Genomic DNA, 19,500 nt, shown 5'->3' with positions numbered 1-19,500 from the left:
TGATTACAATCCCTTTAACCCTTTTAAATCCCTGAAATACAAAGGAATTAAGTTTTTTCCCACAAACTACAAAAATTTTCTAATCCCTATCTATATATAAATTTGTCTTGTCTGTTTGTTTGTGTCCAATAAACGTCAAAACGGCTGAACCGATCGGGCCCAAATTTTTTGTGGGACATCACGTGACCACAGGGAAGGTTTATGAATGATCAAAATTTTAAATATTTGTCTCCATCAAAATTCGATCTTCATTAAATTTTTTAAAATTTCGAAAATCCACGAAATTTTTTGTGAAAATCCGCAAATTATTTTTGTTTTGTTTTACGATGTACACAAAGAGAACATGTTCACAATTAATTTAGAAGATGGGCGCGAAGCGCCCTCTAAGGCTAGTATTTATAAATATATATATAATTGCCTATTTTTGTATAATTTTGCATATTTTTTTTCTTTAATAAAACTATATATATTCGAAATATCTAAACAAATTTAAACAACACCAGTAATATATGTATGTATATTTTTGTACTTGTGTGAATATATTAATACTAGAAAATGATTATACAATGATGATCAGCACTAAACAAAACCTATTAAATAGCGCAGTAGGAAATAAATGCGATTCATCAGGTTATTTTCAAAGTTAAAAAGAGAAGACCTTTGAACCTCATTAAACATTTGAAGCGAACCCAAAAATGAAAATAAACAGTTAAAATAAACAAAAACATGAATATATCATTATTACTTAATCAGACAAAGCTTTAAAGGGTGCTGTTGTGAATCAAACATTGCCATCTTTGCATGGAGGATCACTTGAAGTTATGCTTTCATATTTCTTTAAAGAGAGAAGGTCCCATTTTTCAACCTTAAAACGACCAAAAAATGTTTTAATTTAATATTAACTATTTCTTATGACCTATTTTTGTGTGTCATAGCTAATATATCTTTTGTAACGTTTATCTTTTATAACTTATAGCCTTAGAGGGCGCTTCGCGCCCATCTTCTAAATTAATTGTGAACATGTTCTCTTTGTGTACATCGTAAAACAAAACAAAAATAATTCGCGGATTTTCACAAAAAATTTCGCGGATTTTCAAAATTTTTAAAAAATTAATGACGATTGAATTTTGATGGAGACAAATATTTGAAATTTTGATTTTTCATAAACCTATACCGAATAACTTAGCGGCCATACAAATTGAGAAAATTGCAACATAAAATAATCAATTTAATTTCAAACAAATCATTCAGATATTACAACATAAGTCATCGATTTTCTTTCGCCACATTTGCATATAGTTTATATTTTATAGTATTTCTTAATTAATTTGTTTTGAATTTGATTATTTCTCTTGCGGTTTGCGCAACTATCTAAGAATGCCGCGGACCACTCACATTTTTCGAAATCAGTTAAAACGTTTTCTAAAAAAATAAAATATTATAAAATATAAACTATATACAAATGTGGCGAAAGATAATCGATGACTATAGGTTGTACTGTCTAAATGATTTGTTTAAAATTAAATGGATTTTTTACGGTCAAAGTCGTATGTTTCAATTTTCTGAATTTGTATGGGCGCTAAGTTATTCGGTATGAGACGTCTTTAACAAGTTTCTTCTTATAGACGCAACAGATAGAAGTAAGATTAGTAGCAATCAAAAGTGTTTTTTAACGCATTAAGCCTATACCCCATTTCATTTTTCGCGAACACTCCCTTTAAATGTTAAAATATTAAAAACACATTTGACATATGTTTGAGGAGTGAAAGAACAGGATATAGGATAAAAAAGAAATATTTAAATTTCGTGCTGGAATTCAATCATTAAAATAGTTAAATAGGATGAATAGATGAATAGGATGAATATATGAAAGGAGGATGAAAGGATGGGTACATCTGTGGACGGATATATATAGGACGGGTTCGGTTACTCCAGTCAGAGGTAACAGAACCCTCTCTCCAGGAGAGTAATCAGACACAGGTAACAGAACCAGGAAAAATAACATTTTTTATATTAATTGACAAAATTTTTAACTATTTATGAAAACTAAACAAATTCTTATTGAAAAATAAACAATTATCAGAATGTTTTGTTGTAAAACAAACAAGTATGAATGAATTTTTTAATAACAAAATGTTCTTAAAATAAATAAACAATTACTTCTGAAAAAAACACAAAAAATAAACATTCATATACATAAAATAAACAATCAATCATGAAAATTAAACAATTATTTATAAAAAGATTAGAATCCAGTAGATACGGGGCTAAAGTAATTCATGTTAAGTTTGCCATCACTGATTTAAAAGAAGAATAAGAAAATTTAAGAAATAATTACAAAGATAACATAACTGCATTTTTTAATATAAAAAAACATACATCCACTTTGAAGATGCATGGGGATATGAAGACGACTTTTAAGCAATCTAATGTCTATTTGATGTTATATATTTATAAAAATTTGACCACCAGCTTGTATATCAAATTATTAAGATAAATGGTTCTTTGTACACATTGCACAATTGCTGTGTTTCATCTCCTATACATATAATAAAGCTCTTCCCTCATATATATTTATATATCTATATTTATATTAAATTGTATATATGTTAGCTAAAGCTGGCCGAACGGCTGGACTAATGTGCTAACATTTTTTGAAGAAACTCATGTGTATTGTGTACCCTTGGGGTAACATGAACTAAAAATATTTTTTTTCAAAATTGAATTTGTTTTATAAAATAACTTAAAATCACACCTTGAGCCTCTTATAGCTGTTTTCACATTTATTTCACAGTTGTATTGACCTATAATAGATTAAATTTTCATAAAATATAAGAAAAATGTTGATATACTGAACTAACCAGGGCGAGACGCGTTTTTTCTCTTAATATAAAAGTTCAATCGCGTTTTGGTCTATGATATAATTCAAAAATTTTCAAATCTTGAAAATATCATGTTACGTAGGTCAAATTGTGACTGCTAAATGGTTTAAGGATCGAACTGTTAGATGCACATTCATTGTGAATCATTGATGGCATACTTTATATGGAGGGTCATAGCAAACTTTGTGAACAGTCTCTTTAACCCTAAGAAGGCTGAAGGGGGGGGGGGGGGGGTGCGCCCCCCACTCTAGTTTTTTGTTGTCCTAGTACTATTATTTTTGACAGTATCATAGTGAAATTTGTTGACTTTTAATAAATAGAAATTTAGAGGATTTTTTAATGCATTGTGAAGGGCGGTAAAAAAAACAGTCAATGTAAAATAAAATCTAAAATAAACCACAACTTATTTTGTCACTAAAGCTACAGATCTAAACACTTTATTTTTGAAAAGCCATTGAAAAATGGATGTAGAAACATGTGTCACACTTTAATATTTGTTTAAAACAAAAATATTTTTTACATTTTTTGACCGTTTTTTTTTGGCATTTATTTAACCCACCCTAGCACCCAAACTATTATAGTTATCGGTCTGATTTTTTGAAAAAGGGTCTGGCCTTGAAAAATTGGGCTTTGAACATGCGTTTCAACTCTATACCTATTCTCTAAGGCCTTTTTCTGGGGGGGGGCACCACCCCCCTGCAGGCTATGCATAGATTTAGACCCCCCAGCCTTGATAGTATTAATATACAACAGGAGAATGAGAGGTCCTGTGTTACTACTGACACTAGCTGTCCTTGGTCAAGCTGGTAAACTTGTAAGTTTAATTTTATTAAATTGTTAAAAATTTGCATAAATCTCCCCCTGCTCTCTCCACGGTAAACAAGTCCTTTAATATTTATCCATTAAATGTAAATTTTTATAATAGCTATTAAATACGTTTTAGGTGGGCTAAACATATAATTCGGATGTTTAAGAATATAACATGTTTTGCGGTATTTCAAACCGATTTTGAATGAGAGGTCAAAATAAAATATACAAAAATTCTGCGTAATAGACTCTATATATGACACATATTCTTGGTTTTCTCATTCGAATATTCATCTTTTATACAATTATTCTAGTTTTAAAGATTTAGTTTTAAAGATTAAGTTTTAAAAACCGGTCACGAGGGAATTGTAATTGAATTAACACTTATGGACTTTAATAGCTTTGTAAACTGCGATCTACATATTTCAATTTAATTCAAATTGTAATTGACCACCTTCTGCAATTCAATTCTATATTCTATCTATATTCGAACCCTCCGTGATCAAAATAACTTGTTTAGGACCTAGGCATTTTTACCAAGTATACAGAGACCGATACAGGGTGTCCCTGTTGGTGGGACCTTACCAGGTAAGTCATACAGGGTGGAAATAAAAAAATTGCACAAACAGTTACCCAAAAAAAAGAATTGAAAGGACCTTTACCAGACTTTAAACCTTCAGATTTCATGTTAGATTATTAAAGGTTTATCCTTCGTTGGTAAATACACATTTAAATACGTTACAATTGATATTTATGTATTGAATACTAGACAGATGGTCAATTTCATGTGACATTACTGGTACAACTTTGTTTCCTCATAGCTTCTCTCGCACACGTTTTAAGAGTAAATTTATCCGGTATATGATACAAAATCAAAACCTTTTTGAGAGTAAATTTATCCGGTTATATGATACAAAATCAAAACCTTTTTGAGAGTAAATTTATCCGGTTATATGATACAAAATCAAAACCTTTTTGAGAGTAAATTTATCCGGTATATGATACAAAATCAAAACCTTTTTGAGAGTAAATTTATCCGGTATATGATACAAAATACAAACCTTTTTGCTTTTTCTCAATAGCTCTCAATAACCTTTTGTTTGACGTTGAATAAGGTACTATTTATTAATTACAGATACAGTATTAACACAAAAGGAATTGAGTCTTTGCCACAAACTCTGCTTTTGAAATCCCTATATCTTTGTAATTCAATGTCGGAAACCATATATATTTCAAACTATGAATCCTGTTAGATCATAAAGTCTAAGTTTGAAAAATCAACAGTTTAAAACCATCAGGTTGCAAACGATATAGAATTTAGAAACTTTTGGTTTGTGGCAAACACTCATTCCTTTAACAGAAAGAGCTCATTTAAATAGCTTAAATGTGTGTCGTATTACATTCGACATTATAAAAAATGTTTAGAGATGATTCTGTATTTAAAAAATGTTTAATGAAGATTGAAAAATTTAAAAAAATGTTAAGTGATGATTGCAAAACAAAAAATGTTTAGGGATGATTGTGCCTGCTGTACAACATCTGAACCTGCTGTGCAATGCGGGTTCCCTATGCATAAATATTGTTATAAACCATCAAACAGAGTAAGTTTTTTAAAATCAATTATTTTTTCGTTTAAATGATTTTTGACAATTGTATTTTAATATAATTTGAATCTTTCAATAATTACATTGTAAAAATTATTTCTATAAATACAATGATTTTAAAGATTGTCAATGATCTCTATGAATACAATAATCTCAATGAATAAAATGGTCTCTATGAATACAATAATCTCTATGTATACAATGAATCATATGAATACAATGATTCATATGAATACAATGATTCATATGAATACAATGAATCATATCAATACAATGATTCATATGAATACAATGATTCATATGAATACAATGAATCATATGAATACAATGATTCATATGAATACAATGATTTATAAGAATACAATGATTTCCATAAATAAAATTATTCAAATAAATACAATGATCTCTATGAATACAATAATCTCTATGTATACAATAATCTCTATGTATTTGAATATACAATGATTCATATGAATACAATGATTCATATGAATAGAATGATTCATATGAATACAATGATTCATATTAATACAATGATTCAAATGAATAAAATGATTCATATGAATAAAATGATTTATAAGAATACAATGATTTCTATAAATAAAATTATTCATATAAATACAATGATCTCTATGAATACAATAATCTTTATGTATACAATAATCTCTATGTATACAATAATCTCTATGTATACAATGATTCATATGAATACAATGATTCATATGAATACAATGATTTCTATAAATAAAATTATTCATATAAATACAATGATCTCTATGAATACAATAATCTTTATGTATACAATAATCTCTATGTATACAATAATCTCTATGAATACAATGATTCATATGAATACAATGATTCATATGAATACAATGATTTATAAGAATACAATGATTTCTATAAATAAAATTATTCATATAAATACAATGATATTTATGATATCTTTATAAATCCAATGATCTTCATAAATTAAATGATCTCTATAAAACATGAACTCTATGTTGACAAGGATCTCCATGAAGTTTATTGTTTTAATAGTGAAAAATTAAAATTTAATAGGGACCAAAATTATATCTATGCTGAATTGATTACAGTAATCTCTATGCCCATAATAATATCTATAATTACAATTTGATCTCTATGTCGATAATATCTCTATAATTACAATTTGATCTCTATGCCAATAATAATCTCTATAATTATCTCTATGTCGATAATAATCTCTATATTTACAATTTGATCTCTATGCCGACAATAATCTCTATAATTACAATTTGATCTCTATGCCGATAATAATCTCTATATTTACAATTTGATCTCTATGTCGATAATAATCTCTATATTTACAATTTGATCTCTATGCCGATAATAATATCTATAATTACAAGTTGATCTCTATGACGATAATATCTCTATAATTACAATTTGATCTCTATATCGATAATAATCTCTATAATTACAATTTGATCTCTATATGTCGATAATAATCTCTATAATTACAAGTTGATCTCTTTGTCGATAATATCTCTATAATTACAATTTGATCTCTATATGTCGATAATATCTCTATAATTACAATTTGATCTCTATGTCGATAATAATCTCTATAATTACAATTTGATCTCTATGTCGATAATATCTCTATAATTACAAGTTGATCTCTATGTCGATAATATCTCTATAATTACAATTTGATCTCTATGTCGATTTTATCTCTATAATAACCTAACTAAGGGTTGTCCTGGTATACCCGCATCAAGATGGACTCTATCCACCAGGGGGCATCCCTGCTACTGGAAACAGGACAGGTATTCTTCAGCTTACTTATAATTATTTTTTTTATTTTGTAAGTTTTTTTTCAAACATTCCTAAATTAATTTTATTAATACGCGTTTATTTAATGTTAGATTTTCAAAACATTTGACTCCACTCATTGTTTTTCATACATTTTCTTCATAGAGAATAGAATATATAGAGAGGAATTTAATGGAAAAAAGTGTAAAACGGCCATTTTGTTGTACTGTTTCCATTCCGCAGGTGTACTTCACATATTTATACTATATAACCTGTTGGGCCCTGGAATATCATTTTATAGAAAATCTAAAATTGTTAAAAGAAAACTAAATTATGAAATAGGCTGGTTTCATAATTGACCAATGATCATTTTACATAGACTCTATGCCTTCCACTTTACAAACGATGATTTTCCGTTATAACTATAAATCAAATGATGTTTTTATTCACCTAATTAATTATGAAGTTTATTTAACAGTTTAAAAAATTCGAAATTGAAATGGATAGTCTAGGGAACATACTGTATTAATGTACTCTACTGCATATAATTTGTGAACATTTACATGATTTGTACACTTTGAACTCCCTTTCAGGCTGAAAGGGACTGAAAAAATTCATACCGAGAGAGTCTTTTAATTCCTCTCTATATATTCTATTCTCTATGATTTTCTTAAAGGTAGTTTTTGAAACAAAAGTCGTTGTTTTTTATTGGAGTTTTTTTCATAATATGCAAGATAAATGAAGTGAAAATATAAAATGGCGTATTCAGAATTAATGTTCAAACTTTTAAACGATTCTTAGGCTAAACTGCATTGTATGTGTGTTTGGACTACAATGGCATAGTTTTAATTTCAAGTTAACTTCAATTTTTAAACTAGCATCATTTTTCTAGCTTTATTGTAGCTTTAATATGGCGCTGGTCAATAAAAATAATCAGTTTGTCGAAAGAAAAGCTGGGATAACTTAATCATTTTTAATTATAAGTATATTTCAATTTAGAAAAAATAAAGCTACCTTCTATAATTGTTCCCAGAAATTTTTTTAATTTAAAAAAACATTCTGAATCTGAAATCAAATTGTAGAACTGATGAGTGTGCTTGGTGTGCTACTGGGGGATACCAGTGTGGAACTGGTAAAAGGAGTTCTCCGCCTAGAAACCACTGCTACAATGGTAAGTCTAAAACTTGGTGATGATGATGGTCCTAACCGTCCAAACCTCACAGAGAAAAATAAACAGATATGTTAGTTCCACATTTTTTGAAAATATTTTTGGTCTGTATTGACCCTTTTAACGATATCATAACTAACAAAATTAATATTAAAAAAATGGTAAAAATCCTAAGAATAATAAACAAACAAAAAAACTTGTTAAAAGACAAAAATGAGTTGTCAAATAAAAATAAGTGAAACGAACTCAGATTTTGATATGTAATTAACATAATTTGTAAATATTAACTTTTTAAAGAATGGTCTTTATTTCTTTTTCAAAAATCTAGAAAACTGTAGAATAGGAAGACGACATTAAACCAATGCTCAAATGCATTTAATGTTTGAACAAAGCAAATAGCTTAACTAGTAAGTAGTTAAATCTTTTATTAATTGAAATGGGTCTGTTTACACCGTCTAAAAGTCAACTTCCTATTCCGGAGTTTTCTGGTTATCACTGTATGATAAAAATTCACAAGTTAAAAGTTGCAGTACAGTACTAAACTTGTAAATAGATTTTGAAAATATTCTTAAATGGTTATTTATGAATTTACATGTTTTTAATTACGTAATTTAAAGTAATAATCCATGACAATGCTCGGCTCACAACTGTACCCTTAAACCTTTATCTGATCAATAAAGTGGAATAAATGGCTATTTTACTAGGCTTAGAAGTGTTTAATTCTAATAATTCCTTTATGTTTTCCGCATTATAAATGCGAAAGTCACTTAAGTTAAGAAACCACAATTAAAAATAATCTATTTTCCAAAATAAAAACTTGAATTTCTAACTTGATATTTGATCAGGCAAAGCTTCTAAGGGTACCGTTGTGAATCGATCATTGTAATCTTTAATTTAAATATCCTTTAAGGTCGCAACAAGAAATACTGTGATGCTGTAATAGGAGATTGTAGACACATTACCAACGCCTGTGACCCCAACGCAACATGCAAATTTTCTAAGAAATTCGCAAGTTTTCGAATTCATAAATGCGTTTGCAACCCCGGCTATACAGGCAATGGTGTTCAATGTTTTGATCAAGATGGAAATCTTAGTCAAGATCCTAGTAAGGTACATATTGTCAAGGGTGTAGTGCAGGGAAAGTTAATTGCGGTCGTGTATACTCTGCGTACATGTTGAAACCAGTTCTCTTTGGGCGGAATTTGTAAACAAGAATACATGCATCAGTGTTCTTTTAGTATCCGAGGAGGTTAAAAGCATTAAATTTGATAATATTGATAATAAACATAATAGTTTCCAACGACCAGAATATTTCATTGATTTTTTTATGTGAAAAATGGATCCAATGTCAGGCGGTAACATCCGTCTAGTGTTTACCTTACCGCCCAGAGACACTTCTGAAATAACTTTCTTTGCATTACAGCATCTCATGAGATACAGGTTACCCACAAGACATGAGACGTCATATAGCGACTGTACGGAATTTGTACTGTCTGTTTTCCTAGATTCGTGGATTCCTGTAACTGTAAACTAAATTCGTTCATTAAATCATTAAATTAGCCAAGGAAGACGACTTCATTCTGCAACCTTGTAATCATGTAATAGAAGAGTGTCCTTACAGTCTAATTTTCTTTGAGTAACCCCAAATAGATTATCAAGTACAATGGCAACAGAGAAATTAACCAATTATACTCGACGTCACAAGTGTCAAATATAACAAGGAAAACGAAATTTTATCACATTAGTTGAAATGTTTTCCAAGATTAAATAAAAAATTGTAAAAACAGAAACTAAAGAACACATAAAATTTCACTTATTTTACTGTAAGAAAAGCGCTTTATTCTAAAATTATCACTATTATTGATAATTTTGTCGGACACAAAAACTGAATTGACACTTGTGACGACAGAATACAACTGTACTGAGAGTGTACAAATTCTACGTTGCCATCTATTGTACTAGAATCTATTTGGAGTAACCCTGTTGTATAACTACAAGGCACGGTAAACTAGAGGTCTTGGTAAAAAATTCTGCCTTGAATTTAATCTTTTCGCGACATATTAGGCAAATAAAAATGTTTACAGTTGCATGGAATCATAAATAAGCTCAAAGTATAAATTCTGAATCGTCTCTGAAGTCTCATCCGTTGTGGGTAATCTTGAATGTCAAAATAATAACGACAATATTTAATTGTAACTATAGTTCTCAAACAAGATCAATTGCCTTTTGCTCTGACGCGCGGTACATTGAACAGGAGTTTTCAGTGATACAACCTTAACATACAGGGTTACTTACGCAGGATAAGACTTCAGAGACGATTGTACGAAACCTATACTGTCTCTTTCTGTATAATCACGATTCTCTTCAACTTTAAACAATTGTTTGTTTCTTTGCCAAATTATTAAATACGCCATATAATTAAACAAGAAATTTGTGTATATGTACGTTCCCTATGGCCAGCCAAACAGCAGGACCGAATGGGTTGAAATTTTTTGTGGACACTCATGGGTAGCCTGGGAGTGACAAAGGCTTTAAAAAATCGATTTTTTTACGGGCAACGCCGGGCACTTCATCTAGTAGATTACTATAATCTAAAGCAAAATACATAGTTTAACCTTGAGATCTTCACACTTTAATAGTATCCGGTCGTCTTTACAATCTCATCCATTATGGGTAACCCTATATACCGTTATACCTTTCTTCATCAAACCTTGAATATTTTAGATTGTTGAGGTTGAGATGACCCTAAACAGTGATTTCTACGTGTATCCTCATGAAAGCGAGCAGTTTCCTTTCGGACCTGAGCTTGATACACTTTTCAGGTAAAATGGGACCGCAGCTAGAATATGACCGGCTGACCGCAGCTAGAATATGACCGAATATGACCGGCTGACCGCTTAAATTAAACAAATAAAAACAAAACTTCAAAACAGGGATTCTTGTCAATTCAAAATAATTAATATGTGTGTGAAATCAAACTCTTTTTTATTTTCTCGACTTACTATTTGCCTCTAATCTTCATATCCTTTTTTAGTTTATATCCATGATGTCGTAGAATTCTTTTTTTCAACTATAAATTTTGTGAGATAAAATTGTAAAATTTTGAAATATTAGGTGACAGCATCAGGTTTAACAAATAAAGATTAATAATTTGTTAATTTATGAACAATTGCAACCTTTGTATCACTGTGTGATTTTCACAAAAGGGAGAATCTTTCCATGTTTAGTGAGATGAATGCCGTAGTTAACGCATGTACAGGAGGTGACTGTACTTCAACTGTTGTATAATCTAAGCAAGGTATGTATGTACACTGTACATGAACAGTGAACACTCTTGGGAATTGTTGAGACGACACAAAAAAAATTCAACGAAAAAAGAAAATTTGCCTCATTAAATGTTTGAAAAAACCTTTTAGAGGTTGCTTAGATAAATCAGGGGTCAAAGAATGGACTGAACGCTTGGATACACATTTTAAAAATAAATCCTTTGATAAATTTTAACAAATAAAGCTTTGTTAGGAACTTGTGTCCACTTTGAAATACAGGGTGTCCCAATAAACATGGGAATTGAGAGACGACTTGAATATCGTCTTGGATTTTCGAAAATTGATAAATGACATAAAGTGCATCAAAAAAAGATTGGACGTCTATTGAGCTTTTCAAAATGTGGTCTACTTTCTTTGTATCTTAAAACATTAGAACAATTTTGTTAATTAAAAATTTGGACAAATTTCATAATAACTCCGAAAATTTTGAAGCTAAAAAATGGTACACCGCATTTTGGAAATCCCGAGATTAGTAGTTTTCAAAATAAAGTTTACGAGATAATCCCGCTTGGATCAACGACGATATGGAAGTTGTCATTTAATTCTCATGTTTATTGGGACACCCTGTACTGAATTTTAATTCTGAATCTTCTAGTATTTTGTTTAGAATCTACGACTGAGGGCATAGAGAAGAATTGGTAGATATTATGGAATAGAGAACTTCAATACTCAGTGTCCAAACTGTGATTAGTAACTAATATCTATAGCTGAAATATTTTATTTAGATTTATAAATATGTGAGTTTTGGGATTAATTTTAAGCAAATAAAAAAAGAATCAAAATCTATAGATTTAATGCAGACAGAATACCTAAGTACAAAATTAAACAGTAAAATATGAGAACATTTTTAAAATCTATAAAATAAAACAAGACATTCGTATATAAATATGTTGCGTATAGCCGGCCAAACAGCTGGACCGTTTGGTCTGAAAATTTCTGTGAACACTTCAGCTTGGGAATTAATAAGAATGGTGATAAAATATAATGAGATGACACAATCTCAGAAGAAGATAAAATTGTGTGCAACTACTTTTTCGGGAAATTAAAATTTTTACTCAGGATTCATTCTAACAATTTTGGAAACCTTATCTTAAGTAAAATTGTAAAAATTAAGAATTTGGAGCAACTAAGTTTTGCTTCATGCACTATAATTGTAAATAAAAAAATCCTTTCAAATTAAATCTGCATAAGTTTAAATTTTTTGATAAACAACAAAATTCCATTTTGAGTAGAACTCATGGTTTTCATCCCGATTCAAGCTTCCGTGAAAGTCCAGCAGATCATCCGATACAAGCCGCCATTTTGTTGATTGATTGAGTGCCGCCTTGTAACCATAAATGTCGTCTTCTCCCCACGTGTTTGGTCGAAAGCTTGCAACCAGATATCCGCCAGGTTGAAGAACCCGGTTCAATTCCTAGATTTTTAACCAAAATCAAATGTTATTTATACAGAATACTGGTAGCAAAAATAGTAGCGATGTGCAGCTTCAGTTGGTTCATTTTGGGGTCGTTTTTTTGCAGACATTTTCAAAATTGTTTGTTTTTCAAAGATTTCTTTGACTCTGTCAAATGTTGAGCCTGGTAGAAGATAATTGGAAACACGATCCAATAATGTACAGTTTCAGTAGAGGAAAATATTTCCATTTACTGTAAAAGCGCCGATATAAGGATTTATCTCAAGTTGGATAATGATATTGATAGACAGATAGATGTTACCGCCGTACTATTTCTATTGGTTCAGAATAAACACCAAACACATGACTGAACCCTGATGGGATCAAGCGCTAATGGACTCGGCATACAGAAGTGAATACAAACACGAGCGTGCTGTAACTATAGTTTTTGGATCGGTTCCCCATTTCTTATCTTTTTTGGTTAAAGTTTTTTTTAACCGAAAACTTGAACATAGTTCAATTTGAAATCTTAGAAGTTTAATTATTTAAGATAATATCCAAAACGATTAAGAATACTAACCTAAAGTTTAAATTAGATAAATCATCACCTCGAAAATGGCGACTTTAACTGGAATACTAAAGCAGCCCACAATCGTTATACCAAAGTAAAAGTCGTCTTCCGCGTTCAATCTTTCTTCTCCCATCACACAGCGAAAAATTCTCTTATACACGCCCTTGCAGAGCAAAGTTTATTAAACAATACAGTTTTTCAAATCTGCTAATCCATAAAATTCTTTATTCTAAATAATTAAGACGATAAAGATATCTGGTAAAGTTTACATATATGTTTAAAATAAGAATATAAGAAGATAAGTCCTAAAAATTAAGTGTAAAAAAACTCAGTTGTAGAAAAAGATGTTCAAAAAACGTTGCATTTCATATTTTTCTAAAATGGAAAGAAAGTATTTATTATTCTAAAATTTTTTGGTCATTTTCTGATTTTTTTTAGTCTTGGATTTATAGTTTATAAAATCTAGGGATCAACATGGCGTAATTTTTGCTTGAAAATGTTTATTTTTTATGAATAATTTATTTTTAAGTATGTTTACCTTATCCTCTGCTCTCTTTATAATCTCGACTGACATATCTGATGCATGAATTGTATTAAACCCAACCCTTTTTAACTCAAGTCCAACCATTCCGGTTCCTACAAAAAAAGAATTTTTTTGTTCTTTGTTATCCTTTATATCAACGCTTAACTTTTATTTTTGTTTTTATGAGACTCAAGAAGAAACGTTTAGCATATTTCAAAATTGTTTCTTCTTAAAGTTAATTTTTTTGCACAAGATTGGCTCTGAATTAATAAGCTTAAGATTTTAAATTGTCCGTTAAGAAAAGGTTATAGTTTTACTTCCCAATAGAATTGTATCTGAACATTTTTATAGTTCAATGATTCCAAAAACTGTTGAAAGCCTAAAAACTCTAAATGTTTGATAAATAGAACAAAAGAGTCCGAATTTAATGAATTTGAGCCGCGTCTCAAATCCGCCAAAAACCGGTTTCAATTGAGCGCCGGCTTTAATCTTGAAACATTGCATACAATTTTAAATGGAACCAACCATATTTGAGCCGCGTCTCAAATTTAAGCAGCGGCTCAAATTCTTTTAATTCGGCTTAAGGCTGCCTAACATAAGATATATCAATACATTTTATTATTATTCTAGTTTCTTTTAATTGAAGATGGTAAGATAATTTTTAGATAGTAAACTTATATTAACGCATGTACATTTTTAGTTGGATATATTCAAGATTATGTTTTTAAAGAAATGTTTTAATTTTATAAGTTTGCAAATCAATATTAAAAATACCCTTTAAAATTCACATGAATAAAAATGAAGTAATGATTAAGTATACAATATACTTCAATGAATGATGATTTAGTCTAGTATATGCAAAGTAAATAAGAACGTAATATTTGTTGAAGTTATAATTTATAAAATACCTGCCGCCATATCTAGAACTTTTACCGTTGAAGGATCAGGACACAGGTTCCTACGCCATTTTATAATTCATTTATTTCAAGGGACTGTAAACGTAATTTACAGTGACCATCCGTTCAAACATTCATGATTCACCACGCTTTGTTACGATCAAGTATGAATTAGATATCAATATTCCTAAACCTGAGCTGAAAACTTTAGAATGGTGGATATCGAGATGAATGCTTAATCTTTTTTTCCCCTTAATCTCCAGATTAAATAATTCTCCTCTTGTTATCAATCTCCAGATTAATTAACCTATCGGGTATAAGGATATCCAATTCTGAGCTGGGAACTTTAGAATGGTGGATATCAGGATTGATGCTTGATCCACTCTTTTTCTTAATCGCGAGATTAAATAATGCTTGTTCTCTTGTTGTTATTAATCACCAGATTAATTACCCTATCGGGTATAAGGATATCCCATTCTAAAGTTTTCAGCTCTGGGCTGGGAACTTTAGAATGGTGGATATCGAGATCAATACTTAATCTCCTCTTTTTCTTAATCTCCAGATCAAATAATGCTTCTTCACCTCTTGTTCTTAATCTCCAGATTAATTAAACATTCTAAAGTTTTCAGCTCGAGATTATTTTTAATTGTGTTTTTAACTGAAGCAGGAAACCATACAGAAGTTATTCGAATTAAAATATTTTAAAATATTTAAATAAGATATCTTCCACATATTGATCAGATAAAGGTTTCAAGGGTATCGTTGTAAACCGGGCATTGCATTCTTTGAATTGAGGGTAAATTGAAATTATGCTTACAGTCCCCTTAACTTTATATAACAAAATATTTGGTTAGAATTTATTTAAACACTAAAGAAATTCTAAAGGAACTGAGTTTTTGCCACAATCTCAAATATTCTAATCCCTATATCTTGGCAACCCAATGTCGTAGACCTTAGATATTTCAAACTATTAATTCTGTTTGATCAAATAATCTAAGTTGAAATATCAAAGGTTTATATTCACTGGTTGCAGAGATATATAAATTAGAAAATTTGAGGTTGTGGCAAAACCTCAATTCCTTTTGCATTATTGTTTACATATCTCAAGTTTCTAGAGATCAGAACAATTCTTAGATCTCCAAACAATCTTTTTTTTCTTACTTTCTAGTTAAAAATTATATTTGAGATTTTACGAGGTCGCAGTATACTTGGTGAGCCTTGGGTTTAGGGTGCTAAATATTAACCATTATAAATAAAAGATTATTAGGCTTTTAGGGTGCTTTTTTCCAGAAGCAATTTTAACTTGCCAGTTTTTCTTCATTGTCCCAAAAAAATTTCGCGGATCTTCTTATTAAAAAAAAAGTTTAAGAAAAAATGTCGACATTTTTTTTCAGGCAAATATTTAAATTTTTACCATCAATAAACCTTCCCTGGGATCATGTAAGTTGCCGCTTTGACGTTAATTATATACAGACATATATACTACATGACAAGTGACAAGTATTTATAGTATAGAGTTTGACTTTTATGATATGATAAAGGAATTAAGTCTTAGTCACAAACTCTGATTTTCTAATCCCTATATCTTTGCAACCCTATGCTGTAAACCTTTCAAACTTTGAATTCTGATAGATCAGATAATCTAAGTTTAAAATATCATAGGTTTTCACCATCAGTTTTCAAAGATATAGGGATTATAAACTTTAAGTTTTTGGAAAAGACTCATTTCTTTTGATCGATTAAAAAATATCTGACCTAAGTAATCTTGCTGCATTTGCTGGGCCCGGATATCCAATACGCTGCATATCCTCTTCATACTTACCAGACCATTCATCATAGGTTTGCTCTACACAAACCAAACCAAATAAAAGCAGAAGAAAAATTTTCAATATCGAGTCTTTTAACTATATAAGCATCGCTCAGCTCGGACTAACCTGAGTGACATTCGGTTTCTTCTATTTGAAATCAAACGTGTTTTGGTCTTTAACTCACGGATTTTTTTATTCTATACCTTTGTTATTCATAATGCATATGCCGACAAAAAAGTATTTTAAAAAAATGCTAAAAAATTATGGGTCAAATTGCGATCGAAAGTCACATCTTTCTGGAACATTGACAGAACCGTTAAATCCACGTGCGCGCTATGGGTTTAATTTGCAACAGGTATACTTACAATAAGAATTGAGTCGTTGTCACAAACTAAAATTTCTTATCCTTACATCTTTGAAACCTGGCGGGTCTCCTATATACACCCCTGGCTTCAGTTTCTTAGTTTGCCATTTTCTCTCTCTCATCCTGTATCTCTGCATACTTTCAGTAGTGCCCAATGAAAAACTTTTGATATTTAAAACTAAGATTATTTGATCAAAAATAATTCAAAGTTTGAAATATCTAAGGTTTTGTTACGTAAGTGCGTAAATGATTAACATTGATATGAATTCTACTCGTCTTGGATTTAAAGATATATACTCTTGAATAAGATAGCTTTGCAGATTCGGCCCATTTCTAACACTAGAAATGGGCCAAATGTTAGTTTTGAAACTAATACTCCCTGAATTCATAGTTTGAAATATCTAAGGTCTACGACATTGGCTTCAAATTATATACGGATAAAAAATCAGAGTTTGTGACAAAGACTCAATTCCTTTTTAATACACTTTCAGAGAAATATCAGTCATTACAATTAATTCTTAAAACTGGTTCTTTCTTAACAACATATAAAACAAGGACGACTTTTGTTTCGATTTAGACTGGTTATTGCTGAATAAATTATGAATAAATCATGATTAAACGAAAAAAATTGTATTTAAACTTGTTAAATCATTTTGACGTTGTAATTTCAAGGGATATTTGAAATAGGCTTTTTTGGAGGCTGCATAGGATGAAAATTGAGAATGAAAATGATTCATAAAGGAATTGAGTTTTTGCCACAAATTAAAATCTCTTTGCAATCTTATGGTGCAAATCTTTGATATTTCAAACTTAGATTATTGTATCTATAAGTATTAATAGTTTGAAATATCTAAGGTCTACGACATTGGGTTACAAAGATATAGAGATTAGAAAATCAGGGTTTGTGGCAAAAACTCAACTCCTTTACAGTTTTTATACCTAATTCTGATAATGTTGTGCTAGCACCCAGTCCCTTTATCGGTTCTAAACTCATTTTAATTCTAAAACCGGTATCATTAAATTTCAATTTTGTTCACTATATGAACAAGGCTTTGTGACCTCGTAGCTTCTCCAATTTTCTGCAGAAGCATGAGCAAAGCAACTTTATCCAATCAAATATTAGAAATTTAAAAAAATCTTCTAAATATCTCACTATATAAATAATGTTGATTGAAATATATATATGATTCAATACTTTAGTTTGACGTGAGCTGTTTAAAATAGCGAGAAATAAATATTTGAAAGTAGGATATCGAATTAACAGTTTTTAAATTGAGAACTTGAGTTTCATTTAAAAATACGTTGTCTTTGTTTTTAATGATTTGAGTCTTGGGTTTGAGTCTAGGATTTGAGTCTAGGATTTGAGTCTAGGATTTGAGTCTTGAATTTGAGTCTAGGATTTGAGTCTAGGATTTGAGTCTAGGATTTGAGTCTAGGATTTGAGTTTAGGATTTGAGTCTAGGATTTTAGTCTAGGATTTGAGTCTAGGATTTGAGTCTAGGATTTGAGTCTAGGATTTGAGTCTTGGATTTGCGTCTTGGATTTGAGTCTAGGATTTGAGTCAACAAACTGCAACCTGATGGTGAAAACCTTTAATATTTTAAAATAAGACTCATTCATTTGAAAGAATTCATAGTTTGAAATATCTAAAGTATACGACATTGGTTTGCAAAGATATAGGGATTATAAATCAGAATTTGTGGGTTTACAATTGTGTTGATAGATCTGCTATATAAGCCTCATTGATTTAATAGAATTCCTAGTTTGAAATACGGATTAAAAATCTGAATTTTCAGCAACGACTGAATTTCTACAATGAGAAGCATGTATGGGAGTGTACAAAATTCAAAAAAAAAATTTAACATATTGTTTTTCTTCACATAAAACACTTGTATTGTAGCTAGATCTGCTGTAGCAGAATATCTGAGATGAAATATCAGAATAAAATTTAAACAGTTGAATTTCCTGTTTTAGAAGTTTTTCTTCTTCATTTCTACATTTGTATTACTGTTGGAAATTTCGGACGCTTCGTCACCTTTTCCTATTTTAATAACAAGCATTTTTTATTAAACTAAACATTTTGAGATGTTTTTAAATGTACTTTTTACTGGTAAATTCTGTAGAATGCTATGCTATACATTTAGCTCCGTTAACAAAGTTTTTTTTATGGTTAGAATTAAAATTAAAATTTAAAAAAGACAACAAAGACAAATTACTTATCTGGTGTCTTATATTATACTGGCATCAATGTAAAGAACTATTGTAATTAGAAAAGTTAGTACACAGCTTTTTCTCAAGGGAAATTCTGACTTTATTTTACAACTTTGGTTTTTTAACAATTTTATGATAATAATTCTAATA

The 19,500-nt window shown here is 29.8% G+C and overlaps 2 protein-coding genes across 2 annotated transcripts; one reads left to right on the top strand and one right to left on the bottom strand.

Moving 5' to 3' along the window:
- The first annotated feature begins 1,883 nt into the window (after positions 1 to 1,883).
- On the top strand, positions 1,884 to 12,366 carry LOC111707593 (uncharacterized). The gene is made up of 10 exons (XM_023480725.1): positions 1,884 to 1,980; positions 3,636 to 3,696; positions 4,210 to 4,277; positions 5,203 to 5,290; positions 7,031 to 7,104; positions 8,173 to 8,261; positions 9,169 to 9,368; positions 10,983 to 11,080; positions 11,486 to 11,556; positions 12,192 to 12,366. Exons 2-9 carry the CDS (start codon positions 3,640 to 3,642, stop codon positions 11,544 to 11,546), a joined length of 735 nt encoding a protein of 244 aa, XP_023336493.1. The 5' UTR covers positions 1,884 to 1,980; positions 3,636 to 3,639; the 3' UTR covers positions 11,547 to 11,556; positions 12,192 to 12,366.
- Positions 12,361 to 18,146, bottom strand: LOC111707594 (methyltransferase-like protein 27). Its single transcript, XM_023480726.1, has 6 exons — positions 18,079 to 18,146; positions 16,723 to 16,813; positions 14,980 to 15,029; positions 14,087 to 14,184; positions 13,586 to 13,711; positions 12,361 to 12,998 (listed from the first exon to the last, which is right to left on the bottom strand). Exons 1-6 carry the CDS (start codon positions 18,131 to 18,133, stop codon positions 12,777 to 12,779), a joined length of 642 nt encoding a protein of 213 aa, XP_023336494.1. The 5' UTR covers positions 18,134 to 18,146; the 3' UTR covers positions 12,361 to 12,776.
- Positions 18,147 to 19,500: the final 1,354 nt, after the last annotated feature.

Source organism: Eurytemora carolleeae, unplaced genomic scaffold (genome assembly GCF_000591075.1).
Source record: "Eurytemora carolleeae unplaced genomic scaffold, Eaff_2.0 scaffold812, whole genome shotgun sequence".
NCBI lineage: Eukaryota > Metazoa > Arthropoda > Copepoda > Calanoida > Temoridae > Eurytemora > Eurytemora carolleeae.
The sequence above is the reverse complement of the archived record's forward strand: the minus strand, read 5'-3'. Positions and strand labels throughout refer to the sequence as shown.

What these genes read in the sequence shown, in the direction of transcription:
- LOC111707593 (XM_023480725.1), top strand. Translation starts at nt 3,640, where the DNA reads ATGAGAGGTCCTGTGTTACTACTGACACTAGCTGTCCTTGGTCAAGCT. An exon ending in TGTTGGTGGGACCTTACCAG is followed by an intron (nt 4,278 to 5,202) that starts GTAAGTCATACA and finishes AAAAATGTTTAG; the next exon opens with GGATGATTGTGCCTGCTGTA. An exon ending in TTAGTCAAGATCCTAGTAAG is followed by an intron (nt 9,369 to 10,982) that starts GTACATATTGTC and finishes TGAATATTTTAG; the next exon opens with ATTGTTGAGGTTGAGATGAC.
- LOC111707594 (XM_023480726.1), bottom strand. Translation starts at nt 18,133, where the DNA reads ATGAGTTTAGAACCGATAAAGGGACTGGGTGCTAGCACAACATTATCA. An exon ending in CACAACATTATCAGAATTAG is followed by an intron (nt 16,814 to 18,078) that starts GTATAAAAACTG and finishes TGGTTTGTGTAG; the next exon opens with AGCAAACCTATGATGAATGG. An exon ending in AGTTCTAGATATGGCGGCAG is followed by an intron (nt 14,185 to 14,979) that starts GTATTTTATAAA and finishes CTTTTTTTGTAG; the next exon opens with GAACCGGAATGGTTGGACTT.